The 19,608-nt window shown below is 31.9% G+C and overlaps 1 protein-coding gene and 1 long non-coding RNA gene across 2 annotated transcripts in view; one reads left to right on the top strand and one right to left on the bottom strand.

Annotated features, from left to right (window-relative positions):
* The first annotated feature begins 7,102 nt into the window (after positions 1 to 7,102).
* LOC132616682 (cellulose synthase-like protein G3) lies at positions 7,103 to 18,270 on the top strand. The gene is made up of 7 exons (XM_060331258.1): positions 7,103 to 7,527; positions 9,650 to 9,847; positions 15,623 to 15,709; positions 16,371 to 16,490; positions 17,162 to 17,374; positions 17,693 to 17,792; positions 17,909 to 18,270. The coding sequence occupies exons 1-7, from the start codon at positions 7,141 to 7,143 to the stop codon at positions 18,121 to 18,123; spliced, it is 1,320 nt and encodes a 439-aa protein (XP_060187241.1). The 5' UTR covers positions 7,103 to 7,140; the 3' UTR covers positions 18,124 to 18,270.
* LOC132616683 (uncharacterized) overlaps positions 13,065 to 19,608 on the bottom strand; it is a 35,908-nt gene continuing 29,364 nt past the window's right edge. Inside the window, exon 3 of the long non-coding RNA XR_009573330.1 lies at positions 13,065 to 14,214. This is a non-coding gene — a long non-coding RNA (uncharacterized LOC132616683). The remainder of the gene's footprint in view (positions 14,215 to 19,608) is intronic.

Here is a 19,608-nt window from a genome sequence, read left to right as displayed (position 1 = left end):
TTTTTAAAAATAAGCATTTTTGGCCTTCCAAAAGATTTTTAGGATAGAACTCATTACCATAGTATTTTAAGAGTTATTTACACATATATTTATGCTCCGCACTAAAAGTTATAAGTTCAATTGAACCCCACCTATAGTGCTACATACACCCCAGAACTTTTCCTGCAGTATGTAGATTGATATCAATACAATTAAGCCATATATTCTTTGATCCTGGATAGAAAGCAGAACATTTAGAGGAAAATTTTAACCCAATAAAGAAAGAAATCAGCTAATACATTACAGAGAGTAGGGAAGGCTCGAATGAGAAGCAATGATCACCTGTCCCCTGATATTCAAAGCTGTATATTGCACGCAACCAAACAAATTTGTAGGAATATTGAGAAGATTTGTTTAGTAAGTACAATTTTACACTTAGCATTAGCGTTCCAAGACTTCAAATTTATGTTCTTCTCTTGCATTTTATTCTAGACATAATACATAAATAGGCCCTCAAACTTGATCTCATTATTTAAGTATGCCCTAAAATTTTGGGTGAGCACAAGTAGGCACGTCAACTTGTCTCCATTTTGTCAGTTGAACACTTTAACTTACAAAATGATCATCTAGACACCTCCAAAATTTATGTGTCACGTCAGTATTTATGTTTGCGTGTTCAACTTTTTACAAGTTGAGGTGACTACTTGTGTACACTCAAAATTGAAGAATATACTTTAAAAATGAAGCTAGATTTGAGGCCCTATTTATGTATTATGCCTTTATTCTAAGACTTAATTATAGATTGTTGAGAAAATTCCAAGTAAGCAGGAAGTGTTGTGTAATCGAAGACGGAACCATTTGGTGGTAGACGTAAAACCTCTTTGCAGTATCTCATGAAGATGTCAACTTCAGCAATGATTAACAAAGAAGGTGGTAAAATCAGGTACTACATTTTTCACTTTACTCATTATTTAATTATTCGTTATTCATGATTTTTGAAATTTTGTTTCTACAAATGTTAGGTTAGATGTTACCCATGAAAATGACACTTGAAACCAACATTACTAATCCATGCAAGATATAGTTTTCTACAAATGTTAGGTTAGATGTTACCCATGAAAATGACACTTGAAACCAACATTACTAATCCATGCAAGATATAGTCCATTCTTTAGCAATATCCAAACCAACATTAGGGGATCGTTCGATACGAAGACAAGTAATTCAGGGATTAGTAATGCAGGTATTAGTAATGCTGAGACTATTTTTTATCAAGGGTTCATTGTATTAAAAATTAGAGTGCAATGTATAATCTAAGTTTGTGTTTGGTTTAAAACTATACAAAATCTTCTTTACAATTATACCATTAAATATTTGTGAGATTTTTTATTTCATGTAATTGGGAAAAGGGTTTGAGGGTTAGTTCAGTCATTTTAGGGGTCTTATCCAGGTATAGTTAAACCTGGTATAAGTAATCCCTTGGTTTCCTCGGTATTAAATAAGCCTCCCTATGATGTATAAGTAATCCATGTATTAGGTATGATTACATTGAATTAACCAAACATTATTTTGGATGGACTAAATTTTAATATAAGGACTATTTTGATTAGTATAGCCTACCAAACTACCCTTAATTGTCATAAATCACATCAACTATCACCTTACAATAGTAGCAACACTTGCAACCACAAAAATAACAATCAGTTCTATGATGTCAACACAACAAATCATGTTGATATATTAAAGTTCCATCCATGTGATATGATTCCATTTTTCTAACAAATAAAACAAACTTTCAATCTCCCTATAAACGACCTTCTTCCTCAACAAAAAACAGAGTAAAAAGTCAAACAAAAATGGAAACTCTACCTCTGCAAAAGTGCAGAGTCCACAAATTATCAGACATAATACACAGAACTCACACTTTTCTCCACTCGATCGCAATACTCTTCATGCTATATTACAGACTCATAATCAATCTCAATGCAATTCAAATCTCATTTTTACCTTATTAAACTTCTCTTTGCGATAAAGATCAAATATGCCGCTGAACTTTGCGAGAAGGATCGAATATACTCATGAACTTTGCAAAATGATCAAATATCCCGTATATAGCTTTTATTTTAATAAAAAAAAAATTAAAATCTATTTTGTTACTTCCGTCAGCAGAAAATGATATATCTGAGCCATTTGTATAACGAAAGGGGTATAAATAAGCCGCTTTTTTAAGAAATGGTATATTTGCTCTAAATATTCGGACATTTTTCCAATTAGTTACTTAAAACCCCAATAAGTTACGTTGCCTAAAATTCAGAATCCATAAACTCAAAATTCTAGTTTCGTCTCCGTATATTAAAGTTACAACCATGTGATATGATTCCATTTATCTAACAAATAAAACAAACTTATATATTTTACACCATCTTCAGAAAATCATACAAAAAATGGAAACTCTACCTCTACAAAAGTGCAAAGTCCACAAATTATCAGCCACAATAAACAGAACTCATACTTTTATTCATTCAATAGCAATACTCTTCATGCTATATTACAGACTTATAATCAATCTCACCACAATTCAAATCTCATTTTTACCTTGTTGGTCCTTAATTTTCGCTTCCGAGTTAATTCTCTCCTTCCTCTTTCTCCTAAACTCAGCACATATATGGAGACCGATTTCTCGCTCCGTTTCCCCAGAACGATAAACTTTGCGAGAATGTAGTAATTGTTTTGGTTGTGAAAAAAACTAAAATTTTTAAAAAATAATTTTTTCTTGTTTTTGATATTCCGGAATACAACTTCAAATTGTATTTGAAATTTTTATGGCCAAACGCTGATTTCGAAAAAAGTGAAAAAAAAAAATCAAACTAAAGTGAATAATTCATATGGTCAATCGGGCTCTTAAATTATGTTTAATATTTGCCTAAAAAGTGTTTTATGGGATTTAGGCTAAAAAGTGTTTTATGGGATTTAGGCTAAAAAGTGTTTTATGGGATTTAGGCCTCATTTGTTTTCATTAAGATTAAGACGTCTGAATTTGAATGCACATCTGAATGTTTAAGATGCTGACTTTACATCTGAACACTAAATGATTAAGACTATTTGTTATTTCAAGATCTGAATATGTATAATTTATCTATATTTAAACATAACAATATAAATTTGTAATAATTATACTAGTAACTTAATCTTGTACTAACAATAAAAACATTAGAAAAATCTAATTGAAACAAAACAAAATCTTAATTTGTTCCCAAACAAAAACCAACAATTTTCTTTATAGAGATTTTACAGTCCTTGGTCTTTGGTTATTTTCAATTATAATCAATTCATCGACTCCATTCTGCTATTATCCACGTTTGGGTGGTTGTAATTGAATATTAATGGATGGTTCATCCACGGATTCTTCCCTTTTGAGTCTGGAAAGGATGAATGGTTCAAGCTCTTATGAAAAGTTTTCAGACTTTGTCCCAGATCTCTGAATTATTCAGACCCATTCAAATGTATTAAGATGTTTCAAAAGTAAAAAAGACAAATGCACTTTGGGGTCGTTTGGTAGGAGGAATAAGTTATCCCATATAGATGAGATTGGATGAGATTAGATGGAATAACTAATCCACCTTCTATAAGGGATTACTAATCCCGCTTTTTATGCCATATAATTGGGATTGGATAGAATAACAAAGGAGTTATCCCACCGACCAAATATGAAATAATTTTAATCCTATAAGACTAATAATTCAATTCCATCCTATCTCTCATACCAAACGATCCCTTAATGAGCTGAAATCTGAACAATAAATACAAACAAATGAGGCCTTAGTAAATCTTGGACTGTTTTGGTGAATTGACTGAAACACCAATGTCTTAATTGCCCGACAAAGGCAATGATGTGAGGGATACACGTGGATAACCCAGAGTACCATTAAAGTGACACTTTAACCACTGACCTTACATGTGGATGTTAAGGACTCACAACATGAAGTATATGACTTACAGTGAATTTTTTGTTCGAGTTACTATTTAGAGGTAATATAAAATTGTTGAGACTAAATATAATACTAAATTACATTTGAGTGTCCGATAACACATAATTGTGATTCATAATATCTAACAACGTATAACAATCAAATATATTTGTTGTCATTAATTTAAACACCAAATAATTATGTGGAACGAAATGATCACAATTGATAATCTCCAAAAGCAATTCTAACTCAAAGATCAGCCAACCATAATTAAAAATAAAATAGAAGAAAATTTAAAAAATCAATGCATGATATTTAAAAAAATTTAAAAAGCAAATTAAAAAATAAATAAATCAATGCATGATATTAAAATAACATCTGAATAAATTCAAAACAAAAATTAGGCCTTAAAGCAAACTTCTGTCTTAATGACTAACTTTTGCCCAATAGACCTAATTTGGGCAAATGTTAGACCTTAAGGTAGTGGTTTCGCGAAAGCCTTGCCTTGCGATTTTATTTTAATTGAGCGAGAGTTCGAACCCAGAACCTCGGGATATTTTCGGCCACTTTTTTAAGCGAAAGGCAAAAATTAAAGCCCAGTGCGTTTGAAGGGAAATCCGAACAAAATAATGTAAGATAATAGCTTGGGCCCGTGCTCAGCACGGGCTAATCGGTGCTGAGCACGGATTATACACACACACACACTCTGTGTGTATACACACACACACACACACTTTGTGTGTATATATATATATATATATATATATATATATATATATATATATATATATATACACACACACTGTTTTAATTTATGTGAAATTATTACTATTTGGGGAGTTTACGAGGTGGCTCTTTGACCACTTTTTCCTCATATTTTTTCTAAATTATTGGAATCATAAAGTATCATGACTTCTATTACTTTTTTATGTAGTTTCTAAATATATAAATTTTATTTTTACAAATTTGAAAAATTTATATCAAAATTCATGATCAAAGTTATAAAGTTTGATGCTCGTACTTAGAAAAGGTTCACACAAATTGAAACGGAAGGAGTACTAAAGTTTCATACATTTGAATTGTGATATGATATAGTGATGTGTATAAATACATATGCCAAGGGGCGGAGCCACATTGGCTCCAGAGTACCCTTCGGCGAAAAATTACAGTGTATTTTTAAAGTTGAAATTATTTTGTTATGTATATATAGTAGATGTTGAACCCCCTGACTTCTTTGTGTATTTACCTTTTAGAATTTTTGAACCCCTAGATAAAAATTCTGACTCCGCCAATGCATATGCGGCCCCTTAAACTTATCCTATTTTTTTATTTAGATAGTTAAACTAAATTTTGTTTATTATGAATCCCTGAACTCAAGTCTGAGTGCACCAATTAAACACGAGCTGGTGACATTGCAACGTGCATGTGACTCACTTCAAAGAGAGAGTGAAGGACCAAGATTGTGTAATTTTTTCTTTACCTTCTTCGTCTTCTCTTCCCTTGACAGCCATGTTCATCACAATAACCATCAAATCTTAGTGTTCTGCAGGTGGACTTTGACCACCATAACCTGTAGATGTGTTTCTGATCCTTTTTTAATGGAGGTAGAGGGGGACAATCCCCAAAGAGTTCTGGTTAGTGAAGTTATATATGTTAGTATATAGGTCACCCAACGAAAATAAACAAGTATTAGTGTCTTCTTAAATAGATTCTTTGCTTTCAGAAACCATATGGATTGATTTAGGAAATCCAAAAACTTCGAACTATAAGTAATAAAATGTGCACTGGGTTAAAACTTTTTATTTTTATTTCTTTATATACAGGTCTGATACAACTTACACAATAAGGTAAGAGATATGCCCACTATCCTAATGTAAAGGTATCATGAATCTTTTTTAATTTCTCTATCTGAAATCACATTAATATACCAACCAACCAAACAATGCAAAAACAAAATAATCAACAAATTAAAAATGGTTGTATGGCGAGGAGATGGACAAAGGTTGGTTTAGTATAATCAATGGTGAAAGGATATGGGGAAGATGAAAATGACGGGAAACAACTTTTTAAATCAGATTCTTAATTATACGAATTACCACGTGTCATTGTCTCATTGCTGTTATTGTTATGTCAGCCGAGTGTGACACACACGTGTTTTAGGTTTTTACTGCCCCAATAACATGTGTCTAATCGGCACAAGATATAGTTTAAATGTCGAAAAAATATGACAAGTTTAAGGGCGCACATGTATTTGGCATATATATTGAAGTTCCATAAATGTGATATGATTCCGTTTTTCTAACAAATAAAATAAAGGCATAATGCATAATGCATAAATATGTCCTTAAATATAGTCTCATCTTGTAAGTAAAATTTTCAATTTTAAGTGTGCACAAGTAAGTACCTCAATTTATATAAAATTAAATATGTAAACACAAATACTGACGTGGTACTGACGTATCACATAAATTTTAAAGGGTCACGTCAGTGCCAAGTCAATGCCACGTCAGCATTTGTGTTGACATGTTCAACTTTATACAAGTGAATTCTCTCCTTTCTTTTTCTCCTAAACTCAGCACATATATGGAGACCGATTTCTCGTTCAGTTTTTCCGAAAAATTTGCTGCCGGACAATGAACTTTGCAAGAAGGATCAAATATACTTCTGAATTTTGCGAGAAGGATCAAATATACTCCTGAACTTTGGGAGAAGGGTGAAATATACCCTTCAACTTAGCGAGAATGATCAAATAAACTCATATGGGGGCTTTTATTTTCATAAAATAATATAATTTAAAATCGATTTTTTCACTTTCGTCAGCCAAAATGGTATATCTGAGCCATTTGTATAACGATAGGAGTACAAATAAGTCACTTTTTTTAGTAAGAAGCGGAGCTAATATTTTGAGATTATTGATGCTGAATTCGAGAGGACTTAATTTATTAGAAAAAGGTTCAAATATATCCTGAATTATACGATTTACAGCAAATATATCATCCCAATAATTTACTTTCTCTAAAACTGGAATTAATAAAATTAAAATCTTAATCTCTTACTATTGTAGAGAGAGTAAAAGTTCCATTCATATGATATGACTCCATTTTTCTATCAAACAAAAACAAATTTTTAAATTTTAATCTCCCCATAAAAGACCTCCTCTTCCTTCAACAAAAAACAAAGTACAACAAAAAAAATGGAAACTCTACCTCTACAAAAGTGCACAGAGCACAAATTTTCAGCCACAATAAACAGAACTCACACTTTCATTCACTCAATAGCAATACTCTTCATGCTATATTACAGACTTATAATCAATCTCACCACAATTCACATCTCATTTTTACCTTATTGGTTCCTAATTTTCACTTCCGAATTAATTCTCTCCTTCATCTGGCTACTTGACTCAGCAATTATATGGAGACCGGTTTCTCGTTCCGTCTTCCCGGAAAACTTACCGCCGGACGATGAACTTCCGGCCATCGACGTGTTTATTTGTACGGCTGATCCTAAAAAGGAACCAGCGTTAGGTGTTGTTAACACTGTTTTATCGGCCATGGCTATTGATTATCCACCCGAAAAGGTGACTTGTTAATTCATATGACACCATTTGACTTGACATGAAGTTTAAGAAAGGAGCAATTTGCAGGATTGTCCTTTGGTGGGGGTGGTCTTTAATTTTTGCCCCTCAAAATGGTGGTTTCTAACTTTTGTCCATCGCTGAAATTCTACCTGAAGGCAGAAGTTACACATGGACAAAATTTGTAAATTTTTGGTCATGTAAATTCTACCTTACAATTTTTTTTTATTGAATTGGGGTTTGAATCCACAACCTCGGGTATTAGGTGAAGGGCAACCAATTTTGAAGGGCAAAAATTAAAGACTACTCCGAATGAAGGTCAATGCGCGGAAAGATAAGTTAAGAAAGAAAGGAAGAGTTTTGAAATGTGTGGTTCACAATAAGTCTTATATAAATGTGTAGTTGTAGTTATTTCTAAATATAAAAAGGTAACATAATTTTTGGGGGAATAGTGGAAGTACTATTCTTTACCATGTCTGAACTTTTGTGTGTATGGCATACTAGAAAACCATTTTTTTCTACTGAAAATGTTTAGCTGTTATTTTCACAAATATTTTAATTGAATTGTAGGGATAGTGTTTAATTTTCACGCGGTAAAATTAGGAAGTTTATCTTTTTAGTGGGAATATGTTACTCACCATTCCAGTAAGTTGGTTCGGTAGGAATGAGGTGGGAAAATCATGTAACAATAAATTTTCAATTGATTTGCGGTGGGAAAAGTCTTTTGTTTCTATTAATGTGTGACACGTTTTGCTTTTTGAGATTCAAATTGAAAGAACTTTGACAGATAGTTTAAGATGTATTTTTTTTACCGAATTGATATAAGAAAAGTTGCAACTTATATTCTCTCCTTCCTCTTTCTCCTAAACTTAGATATATAAATTTTAATTTTAAAATATTAAGTTAATCTAATCCAATTAAATTTTAAAATTTAATCGTATTGACTATTGAAAAGCAAAAAGCTCGTCATAAATTGACATGCGAGAGTAGTTCTATTAACTTTATAAAGTATGCACATGAAATGCAAATAGGTGACCGAAACAACCTAACAGTGATTTATTTCGATTTTTCTTCTTCTTAATTTGTTGAAGTATGTTTCAATACTAATTATCATGTGAAACTCATGAAAATGTAATACTTTTGACTTTACTTTTCACGTTTTCTTTTACTGTTATAGCCTGTTTGGCCAAACTTTTAAAATCAACTTATTTTAAAAAATACTTTTTTTTTAAAAGTACTTTTCAAAAAAGCACTTTTGGCGAAAAGCAGACCAATTAATTAAAAAAACACTTTTGAACAACAATTAGTGTTTGACCAAACTTTTAAAAAGTGTTTCTATTTGTATTTTTCTCAAAATTATTTTTAAAAAAAGTGCTTTTAGGCAAAAATAGTTTTTTTTAGCTTCTGAAAAACTGCTTCTGCTACTCCCCAGAAGTATTTATTTTTTCCCAAAAGCTTGGCCAAACGCCTCACTTTTTTTTCCAAATAAACACTTATTGAAAAAATAAGTACTTTTGAAGAAAAAGTAAACTTGGTCAAACAGACTATTAGTTTGACTCAGTACTAAGTGATACTAATATTAAACAAGTTTGGATTTAATTTAATTTTTAAATATATAAATTTTAATCTTCTAAAATAGTTTTTTTCGCTTTTGAAAAACTGCTTCTGCTACTCCTAGAAGTATTTATTTTTTCCCAAAAGCTTGGCCAAACGCCTCACTTTTTTTTCAAATAAACACTTATTGAAAAAATAAGTACTTTTGAAGAAAAAGTAAACTTGGTCAAACAGACTATTAGTTTGACTCAGTACTAAGTGATACTAATATTAAACAAGTTTGGATTTAATTTAATTTTTAAATATATAAATTTTAATCTTCTAAAATAGTTTTTTTCGCTTTTGAAAAACTGCTTCTGCTACTCCTAGAAGTATTTATTTTTTCCCAAAAGCTTGGCCAAACGCCTCACTTTTTTTTCAAATAAACACTTATTGAAAAAATAAGTACTTTTGAAGAAAAAATAAACTTGATCAAACAGACTATTAGTTTGACTCAGTACTAAGTGATACTAATATTAAACTAGTTTGGATTTAATTTAATTTTTAAATATATAAATTTTAATCTTAATAGGTGGCGGTGTATCTATCCGATGACGGCAGTTCGGTTTTAACGTTGTGTGCGATACGTGAAGCGTGGAAATTTGGGGAACTGTGGATCCCATTTTGTAAGGAATTTGGTGTGAAGAGAATTTGCCCTGACGTATTTTTTCAAGCAGTTGATGAAATTAATGGCAGCAAGGAGTACTTGCAGGAAAGAGAAAAAATTCAGGTCAGTGGCCAAATAAAAAAAATTTAATACCTCCGTTTCGATTTATGTAAACCTATTATCTTATTAGTTTGTACCAACAAGAATGACCTCTTATATATTTGAAAATAATTTATCTTTATGATGTTTTATATCAGCCGAATCTTCTAATGGTAAAACAAAATTATTATGAATATACTTTCTTAATTTTTAATTTATGCACATTCATTTCTAAAAAAAAAATAAAAAAAAATTAACTTAAACTGTTTATGTTGCCAGAAACTTTTATATCCGTCTGGTAAAATCATAAACCAGAGGTAAGTTGCTTATTTTGGCGACTTACCTCTGTAAATTAAACCAACCTATTTTAACATAGGTAAGTTGCCAAAATAGGTTATTTGAGGGTAATGTTAAATCCCTCTGGTTAATAAATCCAACCTATATGAAACTATTTTGGCAACTTACCTCTGTAAATAGTATTTGTTATTTGATGGTAATGTCAAAATCCAACCTATTTTAAAATCCAACCAATAAAATCACAAACTAGAGGGATTTATGACCTCTTATATTTTTTCTCCATTTTTCTCAAGTGCATGCTTGGATGACACTGCTGTTTTAAATTCTAAAGGCTTATATTAAATTGACTTAAACAAACATTCTAACCACAGTTAAGAATTTATCTTAAGAAATTATGCTTCAGGATAATCTTAACTTCCAAAAATTTAGTAACATATTAATATCATTATTTTCAATTGTAATTTTGACATCTAGTATAAAATTCTTAATGAAATGAGATCTTGTACGTTAATAATAATTATACTTTTTTTTTTTTTGCCTATTAATCGAAAATAAGATATCATCTCCCGGATTTCTTTTGGCAGCTTACCTCTGTAAAGTAAAATCAAAATATAGTATTAGTTATTTGAGGGTTTCTGACTAATTTTATAAGCTTAATTTATCAAAAAATCCCTCTAGTTTATGAGCAAAAGAAACAAAAGGATGGTTTCAAATGTCAATAAAGAATTCATTCTATAAACAATGTTATAGTGGCCTGGGATAAATCATTGCCCATGCAACCAAAGTATGATGATGCTCCTTACATGTTACATGCAGTGGCGGAGCCAGGATTTCCGCCGAGGGGTTCAAAATATAAAAAAGTAAACATACGAAGAAGCCTAAGGGGGTTCAACATCTACTATATATACATAAAAAATAATTTTAATTTAGTAAAAATAGTGTTTTTTTCCGCTGAGGGAGTTCGGATGAACACCCTCGGCATAGTGTGGCTCCGCCACTGGTTACATGCTTGCACGATATAAGTATCTGACTACTCTTCAATCCTTGTTGTATATGCTTTATTATCAAGATCATAAATTCACTTTTAATAGAACATTTTCAGAATGACCTATAGTATAAAAGATTTTTACACAATCTTAAACTAAAAAATTATTAACATTATCAGCTCACAAACAAGTCTCTCTTTAATAACATTGATTGTTACTCAAGAATAAATAGTAACTTTGAAATAACATGTTAAATTATACTGATAGTACAAAAATTCATTACCTGACAATGCATATAAGTTAAATCTTTTGAAATATATGCATTGACAATATAAATATTTTAGAGCTTAACATATATATTCCGTCAGGTTGCCTTTACATGTTATATCAAGACATCTAGCTTATGTGCAAAATTATAAATTTTACTCTTTATGAAGGTTACATGAAGATAAAAAACATTGTGACTTGATAATATAAATTTATTTATATATTAACGTATAAAAATTCTACTCATGGCCCTTCGGGATGGCTCAATTGGTTTGGAGGGTGGTTATCCACACGGATGACCCGGGATCGATCCCCCCTCAATGCCTTCTGAGTCGAGCCTGTCGCATAGGGCTTGCCTAGTGCGGTTTACATCTCCTGTGTGGTTTGCAGGCTATTACACAGTGGGGGGTTTACCCAGTGCGCACAAAGTGCTCACCCGAAGGGCAGAGGCTGTGGCAGAGGTTGTAGCGGCAGCGGGTTATCCTGGGGTTCCAAAAAAAAAAATACTACTCATTTTTTTGATATGAGTGTATTTACACTTGTTTTAGCAGGTTACTATTTTATTTACACATTACTAATTTTTTATATGACTTCTCAAAAAAAAAATAAAAAATTACACTGTTAGTAGTATAAAAAAGTTTAAATTCCTTTTCTACATGAGCCTTGGTATACAATCATTTAATTGTTCTTTTCAAACCAGAGGCAGAGTCAGAATTTGAAGCTTATGGGTTTGGAGTTCTAATTCTTTAAAGTTACTGAGTTCTAAATTAATAATTTGTACATAATTGACAAAAAATTTAATACAAATACATGATTCAGACCAAAGCTACTGAGTCCGGCCGAACCCACGCCCGAAGGGCTAGTTCCGCCCCTGTTTCAAACCTATCATTATGCTAGATTCCTATTTTTATAATTAATTTAATTATATTATCTCTTCAACTTCTAAAAAATATATTATTCCCCACATCTTAACTTTTGTGTGTGTGGCAAACACTATCTACAGAAAATGTATACTCTAAATATCTGACACTAATCTAATAAAGTAGTTGTCACACCCCGAATCATGGCCTGGGCGTAACACGACACTCGGTGCCTGACTGTATGTGACCGAGCGAACCACATGGCTTGCTGAACCATCATGAGGCATACATGAGCGGAAATATAACGTGAAGTGCATGTTGAGCTTTTATAAGACATAGTAAGTCATAATATTAAACATAAATACTTGATCAAGTCATGAATGCGGACAATATCATAATGAGCCAAACCGGCTAACCAACTCTAGAAATCTAACATGACACTTGTCTTGTCTATGAAACCTCTAACATGAGTCTGAAAAACATGTAACATACTTGCTGGGACAAGGCCCCCAGCATACCTTTAGATACAAAACTAGATAAAGAAAGAAGATGCCCAAACCCCGAATGAGATGGGGCTCACCAAAAAGCGGGTACGTGCAAATCCTAATGAGCAGAAGCGTCGTCCTGTAAATCTGTACCTGCATCGTGAAATGCAGGCCCCCGGGCAATAAAAGGGGACGTCAGCACATTGAATGTACTGGTATGTAAAGCAACTGAAAGAAACAACATGGGACATGGAATAACATGATAAGAACTGAAACTGAAAACCTGGACATGAACATGAGCATGAGTACATATATATATATATATATATATATATATATATATATATATATATATATATATATATGTATGTATTTATAAAGCTAATGTAGGCCTTATGAACATAATGTCTATATATGTTATGTGTTCCATCCATTTGCATGGCTGCAACTGGTTTTTCTACTAATAGTGATTTACGACGATAGATGGTCAGACATGAAGAAATCAATAATAGGACTAACGGAGGTAGACATGACAAATATATATATATATATATATATATATATATATAACATAAGTAAAACATGATAAGTAGGAGAGCATTTCATAAACCGACACATGATATCACCGCGTGGATACGTGGAGTCTGGTACCTCGCCGGACTAGCAGAGCCCCTATACCTTGCCAGGGTATAAGGTGGTAACGTGTCTGATGGATCCATTCAGTGTAAAATTAAGGTATCGTCTTAACTGGGCGGAGCGATCCTTGTCCTACGGTGGCTACGTAGTTTCAGGCTATCTGAGCCTTCTCGGTAATTCGTGCAACTCCCAAAAATATGAACATAATATAATTAGCTAAGAAGCCCATGATTTTCGTGAATTAACTTGTACTTGTCTTGTAATCATGATTTCACGAAATAACTTGTAAACATGGTTTCATGAAATAACTTGTAAACATAGTTTCATGAAATAACGTGTAAGCATGGTTTCATGAAATAACTTGTAAATATGGTTTCATGAAATAACTTGTATCTAGTATGTATGTATCTTGTATCATAGCATGAAAGTAATTATATAATACAGTTGCATGAAAACTTGTAGACATGTAGGATATTCATGAAACCATCATTCTTAGTCAAAAACATGCATGCAAGAACCCATGGAATACAAGATATGGGTTTTCATAGATTACGGACGGATTCTCAATAATCATAAAGAAATATTAAGAACTCAATGATGAAATTATAACAATTCATACATAATATAATCATGGACATGGACCTAGGGTTATCATGAGCATGGTATTGAAATCCTAGTTTTAGTAGAGAATCATAATTTTATGGATTATGAGGCGTGGGGAAGAACAATGATGTTCCCACACGTAGATAGTAACTCTACATACCTTAGTCGCTCCAAAACTTGAATTAAAGACTTGAGCTTTGAAGAAGATTTCCAAAATCTTGAATTCTTGAACCTTGAGATGGGTTTTGTTGAAAACCCTAGATTTAGAATGATAATTTCTTGTTTAGATTACAAGGATAGGTGTTAGAATTGAGTTGGAATAATTAGAGTAGGCTTACCTTGGTGTTCTTGATGATGGAAGAGGGTAGGAAGTCGTTCTAGGGCTTGAAGGAATGAAAAATAATGATTTGAACTGATATGGACGAATATATACTGTTGTGGAAAAAATAATTTTTCGGCCTAGTTAAATACTGGCCGTATTTTGAAATACGGACAGTACTGCCTCTCTTCAGTAAAATGGTCATAACTCTTTGCACAGATGTCCGTTTGACTCCCATAATATACCGTTGGAAAGGTATTTCAAAGCTCTACAACTTTCATGAAAGAAGTTTTCCCAAATTCCAAATAAGTTTTGAAATACGGGCCGTATTTTGAAATACGGTCCGTATTTAACCATTTGACATCAAATTGCCAAATTTCAGAATGCTCAGAAATCCTTGGTTTCAGTTTACGATTTGAAATACGGGCCGTATTGTGAAATACGGTCCGTATTTAACCATATGACATTCAACTACCAAATTCCAGAATGCTCAGAAATCCTTGGTACCAGTTTACGATTTGATTTACGGCCCGTAAACTGAAATACGGTCACTGTTTATGGGCGTAAACTCCCATCTTACAACGGAACAGGGAAATTCCAATTCCCACATTCTTTATCTGATTTATAAGTCTAGGATCATGGTTAAAGCTTACGTTAAAGTACGAGATGTTACAGTAGTACTACTATTTTTAACTTTACTTTTTTCATTTTTGTATAGTTAGTTTGTCTCAGTGCTAAGTGATAATATTAATTAAACAAGTACGGATTTAATTTGCTTTGTTATTATTATTATTATTATTATTATTTTATTATATTATATTATCATTATCATCATCATCCTTTAGAGAATCTTTTAGAAATAATAAGTTTGTGCAGAAAGCAAGCAGTAAAAAACTTTAACATAGTAGAGTTTTGTCAGTTATTGATTAAAAAAGTAGGGATTTTATTTGGTTTGTTATTATCTTTTAGAAATGATAAGTTTGTGCAGAAAGTAATGCAGTAAAAAACTTAATTTAACCTTGTACAGTTTACTAAAGTTGGAGCTTTATAATGCACTTCGTAACATTTATTTCTCCGTTTAAAAAAAAAAAGACATTATTTCTTTATTAGTGCGCTAAAAAATTCACTAGCTCTTTATTTGATTTGGTTAGTACATTACTTTTAGTGTTGATTTCTCTTTATTATGGATACCCAATGTTTTTTACACGACGTTTAAATACATAGGTGGAATCATAAAATTTTCAATAAATATTAAATTTGAACTCATTATTTTTTAAAGTATAACTAATCGATACTAAAAATCTTAATGGTTGAATTCATTTGATAGTTAGCATCTATGTACGCAGAAAGAGTACGAGGTGTTCAAGGAGCGGTTGAAGAAAGCTCAAGAAAATGGAGGGACAGAGGAAAGACACTTTGGTCCAAACATTGAGGTACATTTTCACCTTAGTAATTAAAAATTAAAGTGAGAATAAATATTACAATAAATGTATGTATAGAATATATATCTCATGCATTCATTAATTTGGTATAAATATCGGCTATGAATAAATTTTTATTCTTATCCTCGGTAACAATTCATATTTATAGAACAAAGACACCTCTAAATGGAGGATAGTTGCCTCACTAAAGCTCTCAATGGAAGTACATTTTCTTTATATCACATGCTATATTAGCTTGTCATAATCAAATAATAATAAAAAGTTGATATACATACTCGTGACTCATGATCAAGTGATTTAAAAAAAAAAAAAAAAAAAAAAAAACATATGTGGTGTTTTATTTGGTCACGCGCAGCGTATCTGAACAAAAAGTTTCCTTAAATTCTTACGGATGACTGATTAGAATCAAATCACAAGATAGCATATATAATTACAGACAAACAAAACATCAGTCTCATCAAACTATTTAAGGTTTGTTTGGATTGTGAATAAGCTAAATAATGAAATTATAACTCGGGAATTAAATAATGACATAATTATTTATTAAATTATATTTTAGTGATAGATGTTTGGTTCATCAGAAATTTCACGTTTTTTTTTCATTGTCTTAAATTTTTATTAACATTATTGCCTATATGTTCTTGTCTTGCAGATAATAGGGCAGAGAGGCAAAAATAATGGCAAAGCTAAAATACCATCTCTTGTTTATGTTTCAAGGGAAAAAAATCCTTCTCATCCTCACCATTTCAAAGCTGGAGCTCTCAATGTTCTTGTACAACTCTGTTTACATTTTTCATGAATAGCTACTACCTCGTTTCAATTTATGTATCTTACTTTACTTTTTAATTGGTTAAAAAAATTACTTCTTACACTATAGTATATATTTTATTATAAGATTACCAGCCCGCTTTACCCTTTATAACGCTCTCTTACATGAATTACATGACTTGCATATTTAAGATTACAAGTTTTAAAAGTCTTCTTTAAATTTATATTCTTAAACTTCGTATCCAGCCAACGAACATGCATAAAATGAAATGGAGAGAGTATTTTTTTTTTTTTTTGGTTTATGAAGACCTCTGTTATGTTGCTACTAGCAAATGCCACTACTTTTGGTTTTGGATTTCCCAAATCATTCCCTATAGAATCACGAGTTGGAGCAGTGGAACAGTCACTAATGCTTGTGTCAGTGTAGGTCATGCCTACATTACACCCGCTTGGGTGTGGGCTTTGGCCTTTCCCCCAACCCCATGTGAACGCTAAATGTTTGGTGCATCATTCTTTCCACAAGAGATTTGGACCATTTCTTTTTCATGATCTTATAAACAGGAGGCAAAACTAATAAACATTTCTCCAGTATTAACTTGTTTTATTTTTCTCATTTATTTTTATTAATTTTTTGGAAATGTCACTATGTGTAATTAATGATTCTTTTTTGTGCAGCTTAGAGTATCTGGGATAATAAGCAACTCCCCTTACATATTAATGTTGGATTGTGATATGCACTCCAATGATCCTTCTTCAGCTAGACAAGCAATGTGCTTTCACCTTGATCCCAAAATCTCTCCCTCACTTGCTTTTGTCCAGTTTCCTCAAAGATTTCACAACATTAGCAAGAAAGATATTTATGATTCTGCCTTAAGAGCTATTTTTGTGGTAAGTAATTCATATCTCTACATTATTTATGCACTGATGGTGTAAAAAAATATTCACATAATCAGGTACTAAACCTACATAAGATAAAAGTTCAATGAGTTAAGGTTATATATATTGTTAGTATAACAAATTCTCTGCTAGAAACACGCATCTTTTTCACAAAATATGCTCGTCAGACGGATATCCATTAGAAATCTCAAATTCCCGACAACGTTTTGACGGGAACATCCGTGGAAACTCTGTAAATGTCTAGTAAATATATATGAAACACTTGATGTATAACTAAGATTTTGATTTGTTACTATGTATATATATTAGCTCAAGTGGCCAGGGATGGATGGGCTCATAGGACCTATATTGTCTGGTTCATGCTTTTATATGAAGAGGAAGGCTCTATATGGGAATGCTACACACAATGGTATTCCTCAAATTACAAAAATTTTCCCTAATAAATTGTTGGGCATTAATTTGTCCCTTGAAAAAGTTCTCCTATAAACTCTGTAGTAATCACAATTCTTTAACTTGTTTAATCAGACATGGATCTTAGTGAGATGAAGAAGTGTTTTGGTCCCTCAAATGAGTTCCTAAATACTCTTAAAAGCACTAATCATAAGGAATTTGCTGACAATAAGATTCAAGAAGCAAAAATTTTAGCCTCTTGCACCTATGAACAGGATTCACAATGGGGAGAGCAGGCAAGTTCAACATCAATTCTATCAACTCTATCCTTTCCAATTTATGTGGCATAAGTTGATTGGATACGAAACACAAAAAATAAAGAAAGACTTTTGAAGTTTATGATTGTAAACATGTATATGCTACTTCCTTTTTTCCAATTTATGTTCTGCACTTTCTGTCTAGTTTCTATTCTATCCTAAAAAGAATGATTTTGTTTAGTCTGTCATATTCTCAATATTTAGAAATACTTTTTTTATAACTGTGTTTCCGGGCCAGCCTGCACGCATCTCATAATTACAAGGTTATCTACTACCTCCCATCAGCACAAGTACTGGGTAAATCTGTTCACCAAGGCTTTGACAGATAAGAAGACACCACCTAGTATTTTCGCCTCGCTGGATTTGAACATGAGAACCCATAGTTCTCAACCCACTTCCTTAACCATTAAGTCACACACTCACACCCTTGGATGCATATTTAGAAACAATTTAACTTTAAACTTCTCATTTCATCTTTGATGAGATGATCCACCCACATATATATCTATGACTTGTTTTTAGACCACAAATTTCAAAAGTCTTTTTTTAAATTCCATGTTCAGTGCAAAGTGCATCACATAAAATGGGATAGAGGGAGTATGAGATTCTTATGCTATACAAGCATGTCATAATGTTCGAACCTTGGATCCGCCTCTGACTCCAGCAATAACATTTTACAGTATAAAGGCACCACATATAACAGCTGCAAGTGTATATTATTTGTGACAACAAAATAAACTACACCAAAACATCACTAGAATGTTTAGAGGATCTAGATCATCAACATCAATCTTTCAAGAAGTAACTTCAAGATTCCTAGTGCTCTTCAATATTGTGCAAAATCTTTAGTTTCATTTAAATGCACAATACACTTTATATTCAATATTGTGGCCTTAAACATGCATCGTAATATCCGTGTGGCCATAAAAATTTCTCATCCAGGATAAATGACAAGTGTACGTATAACGTTGATTGTTTCCAAATTCAAAAGTGTGTCAATATTTTTAGAACTGATTAATAATAAAGTAGTGTCACATAAATTAAAATAGAGAAAGTGATCATTAATGTAAACCTACCCTACTCTCTCTAGTCCTGGTTGTCCCCCATAGAGCCATTACAATATCTAATACGATCAGAAATTGGATTATTCCTTCCATTTCATTTTATGTGATGTTTGTAATTGGCATGAAGTTCAGGAGATAACCAAAAAAAATTAAATTCTTACCTAACCTACAAGGGATAAAGTGTATTGTGTCTGTACACTCTTTAGTTTCATTTGAATAATCCTTCATACAGTTGGCTATAGCTCCTTAATCCTTATTAATTGTGGCAGAGCTCAACGGTTTGGTTCACCCATAAGAATAGATATGGGTAGAAATGTAGCTTAATCAATTAGATGTCATTAAATCTTGACCTAAATTAATTAAACCTTCTTATCTTAATATATAAAAACAGGATACCGCTAAAAAATATCTTACATTGTTTTTTTTGCTTTGCAAGATGCCATCAACAGCAAAT

The sequence above is a fragment of the Lycium barbarum genome, chromosome 11, assembly GCF_019175385.1.
Source record: "Lycium barbarum isolate Lr01 chromosome 11, ASM1917538v2, whole genome shotgun sequence".
Lineage (NCBI taxonomy): Eukaryota > Viridiplantae > Streptophyta > Magnoliopsida > Solanales > Solanaceae > Lycium > Lycium barbarum.
Note: the sequence above shows the minus strand (reverse complement) of the source record. Positions and strands in the feature narration are given on the sequence as shown.